At 42.6% G+C, this 17,543-nt stretch overlaps 2 protein-coding genes across 2 annotated transcripts; both read right to left on the bottom strand.

Annotated features, from left to right (window-relative positions):
• Window positions 1-14,099: 14,099 nt before the first annotated feature.
• On the bottom strand, window positions 14,100-14,747 carry LOC130957381 (F-box protein At1g67340-like). Its single transcript, XM_057884243.1, has one exon. The coding sequence runs from the start codon at window positions 14,745-14,747 to the stop codon at window positions 14,100-14,102; it is 648 nt and encodes a 215-aa protein (XP_057740226.1).
• Window positions 14,748-16,105: 1,358 nt separating this feature from the next.
• Window positions 16,106-16,864, bottom strand: LOC130957382 (uncharacterized). Its single transcript, XM_057884244.1, has one exon. The coding sequence runs from the start codon at window positions 16,862-16,864 to the stop codon at window positions 16,106-16,108; it is 759 nt and encodes a 252-aa protein (XP_057740227.1).
• Between the last annotated feature and the right edge of the window lie 679 nt (window positions 16,865-17,543).

Consider the following 17,543-nt stretch of genomic DNA (forward strand, 5'->3'; position numbering starts at 1 on the left):
TTCCAAGTCTCCAACGATGATATGCCTTGGAGGTTGCACACCCTCTTCAACATCAATATCAAGCTTCTTGGAAGAGTTCTCCATGATGCTACATTCCCATGGACTTTCAACATCTCCTAAATCTTCAACCACCTCTTCCTTTTCTTCAATGATCATAGGCTCCTCTAATTGTTCCAACACAAAACTTGGTTCTCCCTTCTCTACCGGATTGTCCAATTTCTCCTTCATACTTTGCTCTTCTTTAGGTTTTTCGCATGTGGTCACGGAAGTACCTTGAGTATTCAAGCATTGGTGGGCTAAAGTATGCACCACCTTGGTCAAATTAGTCACAAACTCAAGTGTATCTCGCTTCATGGCTTCTTGTCCTTGAAGTAACAAAGTGAGAGGATCATCTATTGGGGTTTGGGGTGAGTAGGAAGGTTCATCATTTTGGAGAGAGGGTTCATAATAGGAAGGTGGTTCTTCTTGGTAAGGTTGTGGGGATTGTGTGTATTGAGGCGGTTCTTGGGAGTAATCTTGATAGGGTTGTGGTGGTTCTAAGGGTTCTTGCTCATAATGGTCATAAGAATATGATATGGGTGATTGGTCATATGATGGATATGGGTCATAGGGCGGTGTTTGGTAATGAAAGGCTTGTGAGAATGGTTGAGGTTCATGTTGAGGATGAGATTCATAGGCATATGATGGTGGTTGTTGAGTGTCACAAAAAGAGTCATCATAGCCGTTAAATTGGCATGCATTAAGATGGAAATTATACCTATAAGTATTCGGAGGTTGTTGCCAATAGGAGTGATCAATTCCTTGAGGCTCCTCCCATCTTTGTTGGTTCCATCCATGGTACATATTGCCATTAAAGTCCACATTTCCTACAACGCAATTAGAACCAAACTCAAAGCCAAAGTAAGAATTCATAGTGAGAGAACAAAACAAAACTAACAAAAATTAAGAAACAAACAAAAGATAAATCTATTCACAATATTCACATATGTACAATAACCAATAACATAACACCATTGCAAATCCCCGGCAACGGCGCCATTTTGATGATTAAATTTTTGACGGTTTAAAATTTTACTAATGAAATCTTGTTGTAAAGTATAGTTTCTAAACCAAACAATAATCCTTTCATACAAAAATTTGTTTGTCACAAGTACAAACCCCTAAAATCTATAAACCGAAGTATTTAAACCTCGGGTCGTTCTCCCTAGGATTTACAATAAAGTGTCTTGTTATTGGTTAGAAATGTGTTTTGGGGTTTTGGATAAGAAGCATGAAAAGTAAATGGCAATGAAAATAAACTAACAACTATAAAAGGCTCTTGGCAAGGTATGAAAATTAGAAGTCCTATCCTAGTTATCCTTCTCAATTGTGATGAGAATTGTTCATTGCTACCACTTAGTTAACCCTTGCTAAACAAAGGAAGGTCAAGTGGATGAATTGGCTTGAGCCACAAGTCCTAGCCAACTCCCAAGGAAAGACTAGCTTTAGTGCACTCCAAACCAATTAGCAATCTCTCCAATTACCAATCAACAAAGGAATTAGATAACTCAAGTGTCACTAATTACTCTACCTAGGCCAAGAGGAACAAAATCTATACTATATCTAGAAGAGGCATTTCAACAAACACATAAAAGGCAATAAAAGTAAACAACATAAATTGCAAGAATTAAAGAGAGATCTAACTACAAAGGCAAGAGATCAACAATAGAAAATTAAAGAAGAACAATTATTATGAATGACCTCTTATTGAATTGAAAGAAAATGGAAGGAACAATAGTAGATCTACAACAAAGCATAAGGACAACATAAAGGAAATTACCACAAAAGAATGGAAGAAGAATGAATGTAACAACAAGGAATTGAGATGATAGAAGTAGAAGAGGATGAATTAAAATCTAGATCTAAGAACTAAACCTAATCCTAATCCTAATCCTAGAGAGAAGTGAGAGCTTCTCTCTTTAGAAACTACTTCTAAAACTAAACTATGACTATTGGTAACTAACATATTCAATACTTGTGTTTCCCCTTCAGTCCTTGGGTTAAATAGCATTAGAAATGAGTTGGATTGGGCCCACAAGGCTTTAGAATTCGCTGGCCACGTTTTGCTTTACGTGAACTAGGTGGCAGCAACGGCGCGTGCGCGTACTATGCGCGTACGCGTCACCATGTGTGGTTCAACCATAGCAAATCTTATATCATTTCGAAGCCCCGGATTTTAGCTTTCCAACCCAATTGGAACCGCATCATTTGGACCTCTGTAGCTCAAGTTATGGTCATTTAAGTGCGAAGAGGTCGGCTTGACAGCTTTCCGGTTCTTTCATTTCTTCATGAGTTCTCCAACTTTTCATGCTTTCTTTCTTCATTCCCTTGATCCAATCTTTGCCTCCTAAACCTTAAATCACTTAACAATCATATCAAGGCATCTAATGGAATCAAGGTGAATTAAATTTATTTATTTTAAGACCTAAAAAACATGTTTTCACTCTTAAGCACAATTAAAGGAGAATATAGAAAACCATGCTAATTCATTGGGTAAATGTGAGAAAAGGTCTACAAAATACTCTAAATTCAATACAAGATAAACTGTCAAATTGGGGTTTATTAGGTGGGGAAGGCATGGTCTGACTTAGCACCTTAGTGGAAGCCTGTCCATAGTTTTGGATTGATTTGACCGCAATCGTCATAGAATAAGTGATTGCAAAAGGAAATTTTATAGTATAGTGTCACTCAGAACTTTCACTTTTGGATACGGAACAGACCATAAAACGAGCCCGAATAAAAACGTATCATACGGGTGAAAGATTTGTCACGAGTTTGACGATTACAACAAATTCCCGTGACTCCATCCACAACACCCGAGTATTGTAAACATAGACGCATCACATTCCGTAAACGGAGGACACAGCCGTCGACATTTGCAAGTTCCTTTGCAATTAAATAAACCCACCTACCCTTCTAAACCACGAATATTCGAAACACAAAAAATAAAAAAAAATAATGGGCGACGGTGAAGCACGCTCGAGCTCCGACGGTGACACACACACAACAGGTTAGACAAGTTTCATTTATGACTTTTAGAATACAACAAAATGCAGTACGTTGCATATGCATGGTAGACGAATATTTGCATTAACAACCACGTACAGGGTACATGCAGGGACGTATGCGTAGAGGTCCACGACGCAGATACAGTTGAGCAGTCGTAGCCCCGGCAAGCGTCTGAGATAAATCTTCTGCTCAGGTGTACTTCACACATTCTTTTAACAAATAAGTGATTCGATTTGGGTCTTTTTTTTAATATTTAGCTCCCCGGTGGACCCAAAGCTGCCTCCAAAACCTCAGCCGAAGCTCCACAGCAGGATAATGTTAATGCGGTCAAAGGTGATCAGATCCAATCGAAAGAGGACTGGTCGTTTCTGAAGATCAGTCTTATCATCAAGAACTTGATGAGGGGCCTCGTGGAAAAGGTTCAGGTTAGGATTTACTCCTTGGCCATGTATATAACGTGTCTTGTAGGTGTCCCAGATCCTAAACCGGTTTAACTTATTCTCCGACAGAGGGATCTCGAGAAAGAGACCGACAACGCAGCTGCGGCAATCCCCGAGAAAACCATCGTGTTGTTGGATTTCGACGGGGAGACGGATGAACAGTCAACCCCGCAGTCCATGAAAGTTGCATCTGGCATCGCTAGTGGAACGTCGGTTGTCCCAGATTCGGCTAAGAATAGTACTCCACCCCTGATAGGAACCGACAGCATCATGCGAAAGTTGTTTCGCACACCCCCATCGGCCACAAGGAACGCCAAACGGCGACGTTCCGGTGAGGGAACTGATAGTTCTATGCGATCTGGCTCCAGCAGGGAAAAGTCTGCCCATTCAATGAGCAAGAAGGTAAATAATCGGTAAGTTAGTTTATCGCAAAATGCGACTACCGACTGACCTTTGACAAACATGTGTCATAGATGAGGTTCAAGATCACTCATGCCATGGACTTTAACAATCGACAGTCGGCCTTATTCACGTACGTGTTCGACGGAAACCTTGATTCATGGTAAAACTTGAGCTTCTTTGTGTTTAAACCCGCTTATCGCGGTTATCTTAATGCCTTAACAATTTCCTCTCACTGTAGCGAGGAAATTGTCCGTATTGGAGTCAAGACCGTGGACAGGGTTGATTTACACAGCTTACTACCGGGAAATGACATTGATGACAAGGTATGGCATCTGTTTACACTTGTTTTGACGAGGAAAAACACATATAACGTATCGCAAGACATCATCGGGATTTTCTTTTGCTGTTCTTCGTTACCAGATCATCCATATGGTTGCCATGGCTATGACCGGTGCTGAGATCCTTGCCACGTCGCCCGCGTACTGGTGCCTTCCGCCGTCTGTCTCGGTAACTTAGCCCTCATCTGGTGTTGGTACTCGAAATGAATCATTGCGCCGTTAACACTCGTTGACAGTCGTCGTCGCTCTGATATTTATAGAACACAACTTATTTAATTCGTCAACGTTGTCTGTGTAGGATGATATATTAAACGTGGAGACGACAGGGCTAATGCTCAACCGTTACATGGAGAACTGGATGAGGCCATCCAGATTTCTTCAACTTGTCTGTTGACGGAGAACTATTTGTTAATCGAAATCTAAACCACGAACAAGTGTCTTCAGTGGATAAACTATACATGTTTATTTTGTGCAGATTTATGTCCCCATGCCGGACGCACTGGGCCACTGGTTTTTTATGCTCGTGTCTTTCAAAGACTGGGAAATTTACCACCTTGATTCATCGCCGAACCAGTTCGAGACGCCTCACCGGGAAGACCGGATCCGAAAAATGGTTACCTACAACTTTGATTGTAGTCTTTACTTTAATTTGGCATACCATGCAACAATTTTGGTTGTAGTATTTACTTTTAATTTGGCATAGCATGCAACATGGCGTGCATAAAAGCGTTCTGACTTATGTTTCGCGGTTCGTGCAGGCAAGGGTCTTGTACAACGTGACACAGGCAGTTTACGAGAAGCACTTAATGACCTTACCAAGCAACTTCGGAGATTTCCCGATAAGGAGCCCCATAGGGATACCAAATTATGGGCAGAGGTACGTTATCACCAAGTAAAACATGCATGTATCACAGTGATGCTTTTCACGGGTTATCCATAATAAGTACTGACGGTTACTGTCTATTCGTCGGATCAACATTCAGCATGAACTCAGGGATATGGGTCATCGGGTGGCTCACCATGGGAGACAAATTCAACCCGATCATGGACGGGATTGTAAGTACGCTCAAATAAAAAAGGTAGATTACGGGTATTATATTATAGGGGCACAATAAACCCGATCGTTTACCGTTTTGCAGTTAAGGAAGAACGAGATCAGGGCAACAACTGCGGTGAACCTGACCAGCACACCATTCAACAAACTCCGGGACCTTGTATTGAGCAAGGCAGAGTTGTGGAGGATGAAAACAAAGAAGAACACCTAAGTCGACCGCCTGGTACTGCGTTGGATACATGGTTCAACCAGCTGTGACGCTTATGCCCCCATGCCCAAGTTAGTATTAGGTTGCTTTCTTCTTTAGTTTTATATTTGGGTACACTGCGAGCATGTGTGGCGATTCAAGTTTCTCTTACTCACAAATTAAAACTTTGTGTGTTTACGACCTTTCCTTTTATGTTTTATCTTTCGTGCATGGACGCCTGTTGCAATTTCCAGGAATAATTTTCCTTAATTATATATATACATATGAATGTGATGATTAGTTAAAATATATTTTAGTTAGATTTAATTTTAACGCTCCTAGCCATTGACTAAATACGCACCAGCGCGTAACGACAATTCTAATAAATGCCCTCAATTAATAATGTTATGTCTATTTACAAGGCAAGTTCATAGAAGCCTTTTTTTTAAAAAAATGAAAATGGATTTCGCCAACGATAAGATGCATCGGTTAAGTGCGAGGGAACTAGACTCCAAAGGGCGACCCTAAACCATAAATATACTGGCATGCCTATTCTTAACATCACTGGTCACTGGATAACACCGTCATAAGCATATACACTGCCAGGCTCTCGTCCAACGGAAAGTTACAATGGAGCGTTTCTCTACTGCCTTCGAACTACCCCGCGACGTTTGGTTAGCCATAGCCATTAAAGTCGCGACGACATCGATTGAGGATCTGTGCAGGTTCCGTATGACGTGTTGCGTTGCGCGCGATGTAGGTGACGAGGATACTGTGCTCAGGATGGTTGCCATACCACCCCCTCATGACATGAATTGGTTGTGGCTACGGGACCCTGTTGGGCGAAGATTTTTCAAGAGGTGCATTGAGGTTGGTCACCCGAAACTTATGTTTTGGGAGGCGCTGCGGGAGCTCTACATACGACGTAACCACCCCGTCGGATGAGAAATGCTGCAGAATGCAGCAAGGAATGGGTTGGACGCTGCCAAGTACGCACTTTCAATGGAGTTGCTCATCCAAAGGGATGACAGCGACGCCAAAAAGAAGGTTTGGAAATATTTCGCACGCTCGAAGCGGGTAACTTACTCTCCGCATGTTACTCGAGTTGCTTCGCAGTCCTCACAATTTCTTAGCCGGATGAAGTCCAAATGCCGGAAAAGGGAGAAGAATATATTGTCTATGACTCGACCAGATGCTTAACCCGGGGCCACATGGGTCTTCTCTTTGACTACTGCCGAAGGGCGGCAGAGCGAGACTCTGTCCACGGTGTCGGAGGCGCCGACCATATCCGGTGCATTCGTTGTCGCGCCGACTACGAGGTAGAACGATTCGTTGACATAACTAGGGTTTGGGATTGTTATGCATATTAGGTTTAGTATTGACATATAATATTTCGGTTTAGTATGGACGTATAATATTAGGTTTAGTATTGAAAATTTGAAATATCGTGTAATCAATGCTTTGTTTTTTATATATCCATTATGTAAATATTTGTCAGTGATTTATTTTAACTAGCGATTATCTAGTCTATTAACATACAAATGTTCTTTAGTTAAACCGATACTTATTATATATAGATATAGTAAAAGTATAGTTAACCAACAAAATTTTTGAACAATGTCTAAACAATGTCAATTAATATGATTAAAATATTAAACTTAATTAATAGCATTAAATTCTGATATAACAAAACATAAAGAGCAAAAAAAAAAAATTGGGAATCCCCAAGCGACGAAATGGAAAAAACGAAATTGAAAAAGGAAGTTATTGACCGATTAGTTAAAAAAAATCAACATAAAAAAATATGAATACAAGGGACGTGTTTGCTAAGGAAGCCGTGTGAGAGCAGACGGGAAACTGAACGGCATGCTCCCTAAACGACGTGATTGTAGTTGAGTAGGTGTAGATGCATGATACACAACCGATGGGATACCATCGCACACGGCACCGGGTGACTATAAAGACACCGTAAACAACAGCCATTGAGATAACTGCTTGGAGCCTTTCTGTTATCCACTACTTGCACATAACCGAGTGTTGTTCGCATCCATGACCCAAGTAGCATCTGGCAAACCAATCACGCGCCTAAGTGCCTCATAGTCAAAGGTCATGCTGTGAATAGCTATCTCAGCCTGCTGATGAGCGCAGGTGCCGCCAGGAAGATGTCGGCATTGTAATGCCTCCTCTATAGCAGTCTCAGTAATCATATCCTTTCTACCCCTCAACTGAACTGAATCCAGAGTAGGACGGAAGAAGTTGCAATAAAATTCCTTCACCCAAGAAATGTTGATGTTACCCAAATCTCTATCAACAAAGTCCAAACCCAACTCTAGGATCCGACTAGTAATTGACCGTCTCACATCATTGGGAAGGACAAGCTTCTTCTCAGTATTTAGTTTCGTCATCCGATACTTGGAAAGGAGAAGCTCACAGTAAAGATTGGGAAACTTGGTTGGATCGGTAGAAGGTAGCAACTGATTTTCCTTTTCTTCGTCATTCAAAGGATTCTTAGCATAATTCTTGTAAATGGAGGGAATAGAGGGTGTAGAATGTTTTCTTTTCTTGGAGGTAGTGGCTATAGCTTTCCCTTTATCCGACATTCTGAAAAAGACAATTATGATAGCAATTAAACATGTAGCATATAGCAATTAATAGCACTTTCAAGATGTAAGAGGAATGACAAGCAATCATGATATGTATTGAAAACTTGGTGTGCAAATAAGCATAAGTGGAAACATAAACCAAGAAATCAATACATCCAACAATGTACATAATTCTTAAAGAATAGGCATATTCATCATCATAACTCAAAAGAATGGTTAATGAGTTAAGTAAAGAAAAATGAAGTCAGTAGGTTAAACAAGTTAGCAAGTAAGAGGTGAGATTGATACTTAGTGTTATGATGAAAGTAAGCTTGCCTAACAAAAGGATTCACAAAATGCATACAATGAGGTGTAATTATTGATGATGAAAATGAAATTGCAACGGGGTGCAATGAATTGAAAGGAAATCATCAATGTTATGGTCACTAAAGTCAACAACTCTTATTCATTAAGCAATGAAATCATCATACTTTTGAAAGAATGGTTAAAGAGGGTTAAATGTGAGTAAATGTTAAATGGTTAAAGAAATTAGTAAGTTAGAAAAAATGGATTAGTGGCATGATGATATTTAGGCTCAAAGAAAAGAGGAGTTGTGGCTAGACATAAAAATCATGTTCACAATGAGTGGTGCAAATCCCGGAAGTCAAAAAGAAACGAAAATTAGCCCAAAATTGTAGTGAAGACAAAAATGAAATTAAATTTCTTGAAAATTGGACAGCATCCCGGCTTAAAATTGGACGTTCCCGGATAGCAAAATAGCACAAACAGCAAAAAAAGTAGCATCAATTAAGCACAACAGCAATGGGATAACATGCAGCAACACAAATGTCATAAAAGAGCAACCCAAAATCGATCATACAGCACCCAAGTAAACAGACAGCAAATTATGCACAAACGGAGCACTTATCAGGCCTAGAATCCTCTATCCAGTCCTAGCTACCTAACAGCAAGTATTTCTATCTAACCTAACATACAAAGTTCCAATTCTAACTAACTATAAACAACTAACAGTAGCTAACAGAAACGAAAAATTAAAAACAAGCAGAGTTGGAGTAAGAACCTGGGAGCTGAGGGGAACTAAGAATGGAAAGGAAATTGGGGAGTATTGAAGCAGGGGGAGTGGACTGGGTGGAGTGCCGCCGCGGAGGGTGACGGTCACGGCGGAGCAGCGGCGGTGGTGCTCGGAAGAGTGAGAGATTGAGTGAAAGGAAGCCGGTGGTAAGAGCAGGAGAGTGGGAGGAGAATGTGAAATGGGGGAAGAGAGGGAGGGGCCGCCGTGTGCTTGTCGCCGGCGGTGATGGTGGAATGACGGCGGAGGTGGCGTTCGGGCAGAGGTGAGAGTGAGAGACAGGGGCGGAGTGGGTAAGTGAGAGAGAGAAAAGGCGAAGAGGGGTTGGCCGTGTGGTGGTGGTGGCCGGCAGAGCAGAGGCTGAACGGAGGTTGGAGGAGGAGAAAGGAAGAGGATGATGGGAGGGAGAAGAAGAGGAAGTGCGCGACTGCGCAATGCTCTTCGCGCATTAGGGTTATCCTATTTTTTGAATTGATGCGACCGCGCACCCTGCGCGTCCGCATACATTGATGAAACTAGGTACCTACGCGTGTGTGTACAGCGCGCTCAGGCGTGGATGGGGAATCTACATAGGGGCGCGTGCGTGTACAGCGCGCGCACGCATACATGGGGTTGGGCTGGAGGCTTAGAGTGGGCTCAGCGCGCGCCCAACTCTCTGAACAAAGGCCTGGGATGGCGGCATCAGCTAGGGCGCGCACGCGGCAAGTGCGCGTTCGCGTACATTGATGGCTTATCATAAGGCGCACAAGCGCGATGCATGCGCTCGCGTCCTTTCCTCCTTTTGGCATATGGGCGCGCACACGGCGAGTGCGCGTCCGCGCGAGTTGAGTTGGGATGGGGGCTTAAAGTTGGCTCAGGTCCAGCGCAACTCTCTGGAGATTGGCTCAAAAGTTGCAGCAGCAGATCGACACGGACGCGGCAGGTGCGCGTTCGCGTGCACTTCCTTGTTTTCGTGATTGGCTCGCACGCACGTTGTGCGCGTCAGCGTGGGTTGTGTTGGGCTCAGGGCATAGTGTTTGCCCAAGAGAGGCCCAACTCTCTGTAATGTGGGTGATGATGCATCCGCTCATGGACGCGTGCGCGTACATCGTGCGCGCGCGTCCACCCTTTTTTTTTTAGCAGAAAAATTGTGCTCAGATGCTCCCTATACTGCTCACAACTCTTTATTCAATCAACCATCATACAATTCACAAAAATGCAACTTGATATTATTCATCTACTACTAAACACAACATACATGTGACTATGCTAACAATTAAGTTGTACAAATAGATGTATATGAAACATCTACCTACAATGGCAACTCAAATCACTTATTAATCAGACTTAAAAGAGAATGGAAAGAGTTTACCATGGTGGGGTGTCTCCCACCTAGCACTTTTATTTTAAGTCCTTAAGTTGGACATGTTGAGAGATTCATTGTAATGGTGGCTTGTGCTTGTACTCGTCTTAGAACTCCCACCAATGTTTGGTTCTCCATTGTGCCCCAAGATTTCTCATAGATTGAGCCAAGTGTTGATGGAGTTCTTCACAGGCTTGGGGCTCCCAAAGTTGATCCTCTTCTTGTGATCCGGGATCCCACACTTTATTTTCACCCCCGTCTTGAAGTTGATCATCATTATTGGTCCATCCAGGTGGTGAACAAGATGAATTCTCTATGAAGTGCCCAACAATCCTCCTAGACCCATCTATTTGAGCACTAGTCCCACCTTTGTATTCAACTCTTGAAGTATCAACCAAGGTGAGCCTTGATTTACAACGCCAACCACGAAACATCTTACGCTTACGCTTCATCCCACAAAGCATTCTAAGTTGACCATCCGTTTCAAGCAAGCCATACTCAAGTGGGACAATAAAGCTAATAGAGATGAATTTCACCCACTCAAGTGAAGGTATAGATGATAACCTAGGTAAAGATGCTTCCAACGATCTTGACAAAGCATAACTAATCCCCGTTCTTCTATTTCTAGGGACTTCCACCTCTTCACAAGATTTTTCTAATTCAATCCTTTGTTCATTACTACTATCTAAGCCTTTTCCCTCGATCAAACCATAATTGTGAGGGTGAAAGAAGTTTACCTCCACAATATTTTCAAATGCACCGGGAGGAGGGTCTTCAAGTTCAAAGGATTCTCCACCATTAGGTCTTGATGCTTGCCCTTCATTGCCATGGGAACTCAATTCTTGCTCTATCCTATCCAAGTCTTCATATGGCATATGCCTTGGAAGGTGTGCACTCCCCCTAGCATCAATTTTAATCATCTTGGAAGGGTTTCCTTCAACTCTATGTTCCCATGGAGACTCCGCATCTCCTAAGTCTTCCACTAATTCTTCCTTGTCTTCAACAATTAGAGCTTCCTCCAATTGTTCCAATACAAAGCAACTTCCCTCATTTCCCACCGAGGTTTCCAATATCTCTTTCATGCTATGTTCTTCATTTGATTCTCCACATGTAGCCATGGGAGCTCCTTGAGTGTTTAAGCATTGGGATGCTAATTGATTTGTTACCGCATCCAAGGCGGCCATGAAATTTTCCACATTCCTTTTCATCTCTTCTTGCCCTTGAACAAGAACACCAAGGGTTTCATCCATTAGAGGTTGGGGTGGACGGAAGGATTCATCATTTTGGGAGAAGGGTTCATAAGAGGAAGGTGGTTCTTCTTGGTAGAGTTGTGATGGTTCAATATTTTCCATTCTTTCCACTTGTTGCACAACACACTCCATGGTTGCTTGAAATTGATCCAATGCTTCCTTGAGATGATCCCTTGACTCTTGTTCCTCTTGGATAATATGATTAGGATCATGTGGCTCTTGGGTCAATGGATATGAGTATTCTTCCATGGGAGGTTGTGGTGGAAAGTAGTACTCATCTTGTGGTTGAAAATTTTCATTTATTGGGGATGGTTCTTGAAAGTGTTGATGTTGGAATGGCGGTGGCTCTATATGTGGTTCATATGGCTCATATGGTTGTTGGTAGGATGGGTATGGATGAGGGTCAAATGGAGGTGTTTGTTGAAAATAGGTCTGTGAGTGTGGTTGAGGTTCATGTTGAGGATATGACTCATAGGCATATGGTGGTGGTTCTTGAAAGTCACAAGGTGATTCACCATAGCCATTTGATTGGTATGCATCATAGAATGGCTCTTCTTCATAGTGCATTGGTGGAGGTTGTTGCCAAGAGGATTTATCATAAGCATATGGCTCCTCCCACCTTTGAGTGTCCCATCCTTGATACACATCTTCATTATAGTCCTCATTTCCTACAACATAATTAGAACCAAACTCATAGCCAAAGTGAGAATTCATAATGAGAAAAAAACAAAATAAAACTAACAAAATCTAGTAAACAAGCAAAAGACAAACTATTTACACTATTCACATATGTACAATAACCAATAACATAACACCATTGCAATCCCCGGCAACGGCGCCATTTTGATGATTGAATTTTTTACGGTTTAGAATTTCACTAATGAAATCTCGTTGTAAAGTATAGTTTCTAAACCAATCACTAATTCTTTCATACAAAAATTTGTTTGTCACTAGTACAAACCCCTAAAATTTATAAACCGAAGTATTGGACCTCAGGTCGTTCTCCCTAGGAATTACAATAAAGTGTCTTGTTATTGGTTGTGAGTTATATTTGGGGTTTTTAAGATTTTGGACAAGAAATATAAATGGCAAAGGAAATAAACTAACAACTAACAAAGCTCTTGGCAAGATATGAGAACTAGAAGTCCTATTCTAATTATCCTCCTCAATTGTGATAACAAATTGTCCATTGCTCCCACTTAGTTAACCTCTAACCATGGAGGAAAGTCAAGTGGATGAATCAATTTGATTCCTCAAGTCCTAATTAACTCCTAAAGGAAAGACTAGCTTTAGAGGCATCCAAATCAATTAGCAACTTCTAATTATCGATCAACAAAGGAATTAGACAACTCAAGAGTCACTAATTACTCTACCTAGGCCAAGAGGGACAAAACCTACATTAAAATCCCACCAAGCATTTCATCAAACACTTGGAAGGCATAAAAAGAAAGCATAGTAAATCAACAACAAGAATGAAATCTAACAACAATTATTGCAAAGAATTAACAACAACAAATCAAGGAAATCACAATTATCATGAATTACCTCAAATTGCATTATTGAAAGAAAACAAATGAACAACAATCTATCCAAAACAAAATGAAGAATTACAATTATTAAAGCATATAACTAGAAAGAGGAAGAAGAGAAGATTAAGACTTGATAAAGGAGAAGTGAATTAAAGCATGAATTAAACCTAGATCTAAGAAGAGAGATTAACCTAAACCTAATCCTAATTCTAGAGAGAAGTGAGAGCTTCACTCTCTAAAACTACTCTCAACTAAAACTATCACCAATTGTCTAACTTCTAATTTCTAACCCCCTTCCCCCTTCAATCCTTGATCCTTTTATTCCTTTCTATCAGTAATTGGCGCCAAAATGGGTTCAGAAACCCTTCCAAATCACCAGGCACGTGTTGCTTTTAATGAAGTCATGTGCGGACTACGATGCGTGCGCGCACGGTACGCGTGCGCGTCCCTGGCCGATTTTGCAATGTGCGCGTGCGCGTGCTTAGCTGATTTCACTTCTTTGACTTTTTATGCTTCTCTCCACTTGTATGCTTCCTTCCTTGCTTCCTTTGATCCATGCCTAGCCTATTTCAATCCTGGAATTACTAGCAAACACATCAAGGCATCTTATGGAATCAAAGAGGAATTAAAGTTCATCAAAATAAGGCTTAAAAAGCATGTTTTTACACTTAAGCACAAATACGGGAGAGATTACAAAACCATGCCAATTTATAGGCTAAATGCGAGAAAAGGTTATCAAAATACTCTAAATTCAATACAAGATAAACCCTAAAAATGGGGTTTATCAACAGTACAGTTGGGGGAGGATTGGCGTGAGTGGTGAACAGTCACGGTCGTTCAGATGCGTGCAAGCAATTCATTTAAGATCACCTTGTTATCTTTGCAAACATCCGTCAAGAAATTGGTGTAGCTCTCTAGCTGGCCAGAAATGATAAAACCCGCCATCATTTGAACACCCCTAACCATGTCTTCCTCGTCTTCGTGATCAAACATTAACAACATGGAAGACAGGTAACCTGCTTCGACGCTGCCCTCCGTTGAGGCCCTAGCAAGTAGTTCCATGCCTTTGTCACGGCGACCAAACCAGAGATATTCCGCGAACCCATGTCGGACTATAGCATCCACATTTCCCACTTCCACGCAGCGATCAAGGAATCTCCTTTCAGGCCCGTCGAGGTTAAGTAAAAAGCGCGCTAGCGATTTATAAGACATCGTCGCATGCTTGTATACAGCGTCTGATCTCGCCGCACCGAGGAAAACCTTACACGTCGCCTGCATGTTGAACAGATCCTCAATCGAAGTCGATGCAACCTTGGTGGCAATAATCGACCAAATTTTGCGAGGAAGGAGATTCAGCGGGCATTCATGCTGAACGGATACGTCCACTTTCTTAGTGTCCTTCTCGGGACTTCCGGCCATTTGCAAGAACTTCGTCGAGGGATTATCAGAGATTATGAAGAGGATAGACGACTGAGCTTGTGGCATTTTGCCTTTTCATATAATGCCATGGGGGGAGGGGGTTAGGGGGTTGTGGTTCAGTACCGCATACGTTTCCCTAGATGTTTCTGTTTATCGATGCGTTCAGATAGTATAATAATTATATTGATAAAAGAATAAGATAAATGTTATTTATTTGTTCTTTGCTGGTGCAATTACACCACTATTTGTGAACCTAGAGTCCCTGCACCCCTACTCCTGAGTCCTGACCACTCTAGTTGCTTTATTTGTTTACTCTTCTATTTCTTAGCCTCCAGGTGAGAGAAAAAAATAATAAACCGTATATTCCACCATCAACCCTAACCACCTCTCCCTCTCAAGGGTGTACCAGATCTCCTCTAACAGTCGGATGGCAATGGGCACAGAAGGTGTTTGGTACATCCTCTTTAGAGGGAGGATACCCAGAATATACCCCAACAGCGAGACGGCAGTGGCTCAGGTGGATGGCTTTCCACGGAACCTGCTTCTTCGTTACCGAAGTTACCAAGAGGCCGTGAATGCCTGGAACGACTACTTCCAGGTGAATGCATCGCCTGTAACGGTGCTGGGCAGCAAGCTCCCACCATTGTCAGGGTTCAATCAATTCGTTCACGGCGGACAGGACGATTCGACGGTGACGACGACTCCGCCTGTTCCGGTACTGGGCAGCGAGCTCCCGCCGCCAACTGACTTCAATTGATTCGTCGTTCACGGCGAACGGCACGAAACAACGGTTAGAAATAGTCCCGCGGTGGAACCAGGTGCATCTGGTAAGTGAAAAATGTGTTCTTGCGACACCCCCACATATAGTCACTTGCGTCGGTATCAATACGTTGCTAACAAAGTTACATCACTTGCAGCCAGCCAATCGATTGAGGATATACAACGGGCCGTAGCGTCGATCGAGTACCATGTATCCCAAATGGAGAGAGAGAGACATGAACTCAGGACTCAACTGGGAGAAATGATACGACAGCTGGCCGTCGTTTTGCTGGACAGGTGAAGTCCCGGGTCTTAGGGGTCAGTGCAACAATGGGATGGAGACACCGCAAACCGACCCCTCCCCTCACCGGCAATGTATGTTTAGGTGTAGTATTGTACTATTTAGGCCCAACGCTAATATTGAACTGTTCTGGTGTGTTTGTTTTTTTTATATTCCGCTTGGCCTATTAGCTAATAAAGTTATGTAATAGTACTTCTATCGAAGGTTATGCGTGGGAGCGTTTAAAAGTTAAAACACAGTGATATGCATCGGTTCGAATATGTCATTTGTATGACCCACGAAAGCGGAAATTTACAAAGCCAAACAACTCAACCGCACGAATCATTAGCAATGAAATACATTGAACTTTGGTTACAAAGAAGCTTCATCTGAAAGTAAACAGATTAAGGAAATGCAACACCTCAAACTCAGCAAGGCATTGGACGCACGACACACTCGACGAATCGTTGGCGGCACCCATGGTCCCGCGGCTCGGGCAGACACTTGACCGGCAGACTATGGGCTTCCCTGGATCCGACGGGTGGACCCCAATCTGCGGATTTGTGAACAACTGCCCGAAGAGTTCTCTGCACAATTCGATTTTTTCAGCAGTCAGTACGTTCGCATACATTTCAACCCCCCTGCCAGCATCCGCCTCGTCCCCAACACCTGGCGTCAGTAGCAGCATCGCACACATGTAGCGGGCTTGAACGTCGCCCGCATCGGCGGCCTCAAGCAGGGTGTCGCACCCACCGACTTCTCGGCCCATCCAGAAGAATTCCCTCATCCTTATACGGAATATAGCGGCTGGATTTCCTGCGCGCGCGCTTTTAAAAAGGAACACATCCTCAGGACGATTCTCCATGTCATAACCGAACACGACGGGTATCTCCGCCATGGAGGCCATCTTGTACACCGCAGATAAGCGGGCTCCGTCCAGAAACACCTTGCAGGTCGCCTGCATGTTAAACAGATCATGGATCGAGGCCGACGCAACCCTTGCTGCAATTCTCTCCCATATTTCGCGAGGCAGAAGAGTCAGCGGACAGACGAGTGGGGTCACCACTTTCCCTTTCCCTTTCGTTCTCCCATATCCGGCCTTCTTTCCCCTTCTGCCTTTCTCGGAGGTTGCACCAAATTTCATCCTATTTGATTTAAATTTAGTGAATACGTGGTGGAAGCGGAAGGTTACAAGAGGACCTTCGTTAGTATGGATCACCAGACGCGATGAAGGAAAACTGGGTAGTGAACTTATATACTGCAAAACGGCTCACCAGATAAGTCAGGTACCATGCCACAAACGCCTTCATTTACGCCCACTGTAACCGATGCTTCGTTTTTGTGTTTGGCACGGGAATCGAAGACATCGTAAACGTAATTTTAAAAGCTGAACACTGAAAAATAATTTTAAATTTAAATTTAAAACTATATTAAACTTGTTATCCCTTCTTTTTCCTTAAATATAAATCATTTATTTTTCCAAAAAAAAAACAAAGTACATTAATTACTCATTTTCTACGGAATAAAAAGTATTCGAAGCAGCTTCTCACTTTACACTGTAGGGCCTACACTATATATGTATACGTGCACGTTAATGACAAACCCTATCCCTCCCAATGCTTCTTTCCCAGTTATTCTCTGTCGTATCTCCTTCTCTCACCTCTCCGTCCATCCTTATCCCCCTTCTTATTTCTGCCACCCTCCACTGCTCTCTCCGTTGTGTACTTCCGAGAAAATGTCGATGGAGACCATCACCGACCATGCCGTTAGTCCCGTCTACCTCACGGAACAGCCGATATCCAATCTGATCGACATCGTCCGTA

Source organism: Arachis stenosperma, chromosome 10 (genome assembly GCF_014773155.1).
Source record: "Arachis stenosperma cultivar V10309 chromosome 10, arast.V10309.gnm1.PFL2, whole genome shotgun sequence".
In the NCBI taxonomy this organism is placed as follows: Eukaryota; Viridiplantae; Streptophyta; class Magnoliopsida; order Fabales; family Fabaceae; genus Arachis; species Arachis stenosperma.

Coding starts and splice junctions, on each gene's coding strand:
- LOC130957382 (XM_057884244.1), bottom strand. CDS start 16,864: ATGAAATTTGGTGCAACCTCCGAGAAAGGCAGAAGGGGAAAGAAGGCC.
- LOC130957381 (XM_057884243.1), bottom strand. CDS start 14,747: ATGCCACAAGCTCAGTCGTCTATCCTCTTCATAATCTCTGATAATCCC.